Source organism: Cariama cristata, unplaced genomic scaffold (assembly GCF_000690535.1).
Source record: "Cariama cristata isolate BGI_N322 unplaced genomic scaffold, ASM69053v1 scaffold8576, whole genome shotgun sequence".
In the NCBI taxonomy this organism is placed as follows: Eukaryota; Metazoa; Chordata; class Aves; order Cariamiformes; family Cariamidae; genus Cariama; species Cariama cristata.
The window spans coordinates 25,278-31,277 of record NW_009620357.1 but is presented as its reverse complement, the minus strand read 5'-3'; the positions used below and the strand labels follow the sequence as shown (position 1 = coordinate 31,277).

The window sequence follows — 6,000 nt, the reverse complement described above, 5'->3', positions numbered from 1 at the left end:
TTTAAAACAAACAACGCCCCCCCCCCCCCCCCCAAATAACCACAAAATTAAAACATTTTGTTAATCTATGGAATTTTATTTGAACAAGTTGATACAAAACCAGTACGGTACATCAAATGAACCAAAACAAGCAGAGACTTGAGCATTGTCGAATAAGGCACGTATAAAAAAAAATGTACACGCGTAATCCAGTGAAACAGACAGTTTATATATATATATTTGGAGGTAGAAATAATTACAAAAATACTGACAAACCTTAAGCAGTAGCAGATTTGTTAAAACAATTACTACTTAGGTCCCCATTTTGAAAAGTGACTGTAAAATAATTATTCAGCATCCGATGTTGGCACATTTGGGCCATTTATGTTTTTAAGCATCAAAAGAATGCTATTGGTGTTAAAAATTTTCAATACCACAAGGAATACAATAAAGAAACTACAAAGAGTTATAAATGTTCATAAAACTCATGGTCATCAGTAATGTAAGAGTCCTTGGGGTACAACATCACCTTTGTTCCTTGAATTCCACAACATATGTACATGTTAGAGACCTAATGAAGCTTTTAATAGTGTGGCTATATCTGCTGGAATGGTTCCTTCTTCTCCTGACAAATAAAAACAAACATTAGTACAGCTCAAAATATTTCAGACAACTGTCTAGATCCCCAAAACTGTACAAAATCCTCTACTTGTAGTAATCTGTCATTGATTTGTGTGTCAGACTCAGAGGGCGCTTCCTGTCTAATTGAACAATAATCATCACAAATACATCTTTCTAGTTCATTTAACATAAAATAAAAAGGCTGTCTGCATCAAGAACCTTGTTTTTTCAGAATAATAAACTGCAGCAACCTTAAGTCACTGAAGTGGACATCATTATGTGCAAGAGACTTACCTGAATCTGCTGCAGTCATATCTTGTTCTAACTTCAATTTCTGCTGGCTGATTTTGAGCATGGTTTCTTCAATAGTCCCCTTACTGATTAGCTTTATGACTTTTACTTCTCTGAAAACCACAAAATAGGGTAAGTCTATTTTTGTAGTTTCTTTGGATTAGTGCAAAAGGGAAGGATGCTATGCCTTTGCTCAGCTGGCAGTGGTTTAAAACAAGGAGGAGGAAATGAACAAGAGGTCAATACAAAGAGCTTCTACTTTTTCTGTCTGGACCAACTGCGCTCCATGCTGCCAGAAAACTTGTTCTCTCCTACGCTCCCAGCCACTGTAAAGTCTGGATGGTCACAAAAATCTCCGTTCCTAGAAACAACTCAACTTCCCCCTCATCTCATACTACAGTTGAAATACCAGTTATTAAACATATTCTACTGCTCGCATTAGCTTATTCTGATGGAGGACTCCAAAATCGACCCTGGTTTCATTCTTTATGACAGAGTGGCACTTTAGAGCTTAGAAGTCTCCCAAAGAGAACAAACAGCTTTGCCAAACAGTCCCAAAGACTTCAGATCTGCCTTAAAATAGTTCCTAGCACCAGAAATTTGAGAATTATAGAGAATTTGAAAGTTTTAGAGAACTGGAAAAAGGAGGAGAATGTAAATAAGGTTTGTTCTGGCAGCAACATGTGCTAAATTACAATTACCTAGCTCCCACACCAGAGCTCGTTTATACAAGTCTCTGCTTAAATGGAATTTTTAATCATAAAATATTGTCCTTTTAGCCTCCTTTGAGAGCTTGCCTCCAAGAAAAGCCAAGCATTGTAATTAAGAGGTCTTACCTTGTCTGACCTACTCTATGGCATCGGTCTTCTGCTTGCTTATCATTGTATGGATTGCAATCAATGTCATGAAGAACAACAACATTTGCTGAGGTCAGATTAATTCCCAAGCCACCAGCTTTGGTTGACAGGAGGAATACAAATATATCCATATCTGTATTGAACTGATCTATTAGATGTATCCTGCAGAACACAAGAAAACACACATCAGGCCTTGGAGAAAACACCACACTGGCTCCAGAGTTGAATACAGAAGTTTTCAAAGGGAGGATGGTGGCATTGCAACGCAGCTCAGAAGTACAGATGTCACGCAGAAGGAAAAAGAGTGCCAACAGTCCTCAGCAGTGATCAGAGAAACATACTGAGAGTGACAGATGGACAGCCAAGAATGAAAAGTGGCTTGGAAAAAAATTTTGGATGATTATAGAGTACAATGAGCAAGTTGAAGGACTGAAGTGCATGAAACAAATGGTGGCAGCGGTGGAGGGGGGGAGGAATTTAGCTTCATGACTGTCTTCTGTACTAACTGCACACACAAGGGAAGTAACAGACTTCAGCTGTAAGTGGGAAGCAATTCCACAGCAAGAATGACAGCTTTACTGAAAAGAATGAAAGAGCATAAAAAGAACCCCAAAACACACAAAAAAAAAAAATCCTGAAACAGGAAACAGCAGAAAACCAGCACAGCTCAAATACAAGAAAAGCATTGCAACATTTTCAGCTGTGAACACCACAGTAAATGGTTTGTCCTATAGAAACAAAGGGGTTTATCTGCCTATTGTAACAGAGATAGACTATAGTCCCAAGGAATATCTACAGGGGAGCTTTTGTTATGGTATGCTGACACACAAGCAAATCAAACACACAATCAACTGCTAAAGACACAAGTTTTCCATTTCAATGGCTAAGACTGTAACCCAACCATCTAAAACTCGCCTATCAGCCTCATCCTTACTAAGGCGATCTGAAATCCAACATTAAACCCCTTCCATAGTCAATGGTTTTAAGTCACCTCCCCCTGCTTCATGCACACATCCATTTTTTTCCCTCTCATCTTCAGCAAAAAAGTCACATACCGATCAGAAATCTGTGTTTTTCCATCCAACCTGATATACCTATGTTGCCGGTGTTTTAGGAAAACTTCCAAGATATCCAGCATCATAGTAAACTGGCTAAACAATACAACTCTGTCACCCTGGAAATGACAAAGCAAAACAGAAGTTTTAAAAACACGTCACTTATGGATAATGAACTACACAAATACTTTATTGGTGAAAAAAGACTAAGCTGAAATTCATCAAGTCAGGATTGACTTTCAGTGGAGATACCATATCCAGTATTTCTGCTGCATTAACCCACCTTTTGTCAGTGCAATAATTTTTTAGTTACTTTGTACTTAGGTGACTCAAGCAATCTAGAAATCATATGTCAAATGCATAAATGACAGATCTACTCCATCTATAAACATCAACAAAATCCTTTCATTAAAAACTTAAATTTAAGCTATGTATTTCATATAATACAGAGCAGTAGTACTCTTTGGCCTGAAATAATCAAACAGATGCACAGCACACACTTGTGCAAATTCAGGATACTCTGAAGTATTACAGTACACAATTAATCGTAAAATAAGCCAGTTTCAATCTATGACTCAAAGCAGTGAACTCTTCTTACCTTTACACTGGCTTAACACATACATAATGTGTAGGCACGTAGACGTGGTGCTTAGGGACACGGTTTAGTGGTGGACTGGGCCGTGCTAGGTTTATGGTTGGAGTTGATGATCTTAAAGGTCCTTTCTAACCTAAATGATTTTATGATTCTATAATTATTCTAACGTAACACAGTCTTATTCAATTGGCAAAAGAAGGTCAAAGTTCATCAGCTGTGAAAATGATGCTAGCCCTCCGTACATTGAGAAAGTACTGTTAACTCGGGATGGATATTCTGAAACTTGGAAAAATGGGGAAGCTTATTTCAGCCATCTCTAAAGTGACGTGTGTAGGCAGGACTGCACATTAAAAGCATAAGTATTGTTTTGCAATACTGCACATGCACTAAATCACATTGCAATACTCCACAGAAAAGCAACTGGGTTGCATACACAGCTAGCAGATGTTAATTGAACCAGTTATTGAGAGCCACCCTTTAGATTGACAGGAAAAAATGTTTCAACCCTCTGTAGTACCAACCTTCACTTTAAGGTCAGAGAGAATGCGTTCCAATGCTCTAAATTTTCCAGAATCCAAGATCTGATCCATGTCTAAGTTGAAGTCACCGATGTGAGAATATTGCTTACAAAGCAAATGCAGCTCAAAATCTGTCATTACTGTCATATCTTCAAAGATAAGGTCAGGGTTAGCATCATAATGTGTGGGTTCCTGTTAGCAAAAATGAAGGGAAATAATGCAATATACAATCTCACCAGACAGACAAGAAAAAACAAAGCCACCACACAATAACATCCAAAATTTCTGAAAGAACAAAGTAGCACAACCAGACATGGACAAATGCCAGAGTGTGGCTCATGCAAGCAACAAAAGATGAACTCTGCAACCCCAGGTCTAGAGTAGAGGATCATTACTTTGCAATTTAGCTTTTACAGGAACTTATACTACCAAAAACTAAGAAGTGTATGCTCAACCTCCACAGCAATTACCTAGTTCCCATCAAGCCCTACGACCTTTTACGCCTGTATCAGACCTCTTCCCCTGAAGACACATTCCCTAAAAGGGAGGTCCAAACCTTGGATAGATGGTAGAAGACATGGGAAGCCCAGCCCAAGATGTAGGGTGGGTAGAGGGATGTCATGCCTGGAAGAGGAAAAGAAAAGCCACATCTGGAGAGTACGATGGTATGAGCAGGAATAAAAAAAAGGGACAAAAATCCTTCATAAACCAATGGGTCACTTCTTCCCTTCCCCCCAACCTTGACTGGCTTTATTTTAAAACAAAGCTGAAGATATTCAAAGTCAGCTGCAACTTTCTTAGAGCATCTGCTGCACATTCAGATTTTTTTTTTTTATACTTTAGAAGAAGCAACAATTTTCCCCAAACTCCGCAGGCATTAACCCCAGTCAGATTACCAAAAAAAAAAAAAAAGCAGCATCCTCAACAGTTCAATACTTATGCCTTCCCTATTTAGTCCTGTACAGCCCAGACTTCTTGCTACTCAGAAGATACCAGTAAACTCAACCAAGATTTTTTCCTTATGTGCTTTGGTTTTAAATTTTGGGGTGGAGGGAAGAGGTGTTAAGGGGGGAGCTAATGAAAAAGAGATGACTGCAGTCCCACAACTGTCCTCTCCATTCTAATATCTATCTGATACAAAAATTTGTGTCAAACACATACACAGCTTGATTAGAGCACTGGATAGATGCAGAGAAATAAAAAGCAGCAACAATGAATTAAGTTTTGCAAAGACACACTTTTGTCCAGAGGACTGACAATTAAAAAAAAAAAAAATCTTTTAAAGTTTCATTAAAAATTCTGAGCAATTAAGGATTACTGCTGAATCTCATCACCTTACCTTGAGCATAAGCATGGACATTGACCTGAGCTTGTCGGTCGTGTAATACTGACGATGCAACAGAGGGTGATTAGCCATTTTTCTAAGTTGCATCATTACATTTCCCATATCAGAGTTTTTCTCTGTAAACAAAGAAATAAGGTATATTCAGCAGTAGTATATAGATGCCTATCTGACACATCTTTGTCTTTCAGGAGAACTTTATTTGTAAGAACCGAATTTGACATTTCACCTATTACCTGAACTTAGGAGAAATTCCCAGAAGGGACATAGTCAGTTTATGAGTACTAGACATTTCTACACAGCAAGGGCTTTGTAGTCACATTCCAGATATGTCTGAGTATGAAAAAAAAATCCAGCAAAAGGAAACGAGACCCTCACATACCATTACTGTTAATAGTTTTCTTGAGCTTGTTTAAGAGATCACAGTATAGTTGTTCCTGTTTCTCAGACATGGCACATAACTCAATGAGATCTTTTTTGGGAGGTAGTTGTTTAAGGACCTGACAAAATAAAAACATACCAGGTAAAAACCGTACTGTAGTGAACGGTCAGCAATTCTGTACTATCTTACAAGCCTGCTTTTCAGCTACTCTATTCATTCTCCTCATCCCATCTCCCTTCCGTGGCTCCAACTTTGCTGAGTCAGTAGTTTGACTTACTCAACTTGATTTGGATTATACATAACCCGCCCATCAAGTAACATGGTCTGTACACTCCAAAACTGCACAAAATAATAACACGT

General features: G+C 38.3%; 1 protein-coding gene across 1 annotated transcript in view; it reads right to left on the bottom strand.

Annotated features, from left to right (window-relative positions):
• Positions 1-62: 62 nt before the first annotated feature.
• SMARCAD1 (SWI/SNF-related, matrix-associated actin-dependent regulator of chromatin, subfamily a, containing DEAD/H box 1) overlaps positions 63-6,000 on the bottom strand; it is a gene marked incomplete at its 5' end in the record, with an annotated part of 29,231 nt that continues 23,293 nt past the window's right edge. Inside the window, 7 exons of the mRNA XM_009701596.1 lie at positions 63-604; positions 895-1,004; positions 1,728-1,910; positions 2,804-2,922; positions 3,920-4,108; positions 5,256-5,377; positions 5,641-5,758. Of these exons, the coding sequence (XP_009699898.1) occupies positions 543-604; positions 895-1,004; positions 1,728-1,910; positions 2,804-2,922; positions 3,920-4,108; positions 5,256-5,377; positions 5,641-5,758 (903 nt within the window). The remainder of the gene's footprint in view (positions 605-894; positions 1,005-1,727; positions 1,911-2,803; positions 2,923-3,919; positions 4,109-5,255; positions 5,378-5,640; positions 5,759-6,000) is intronic.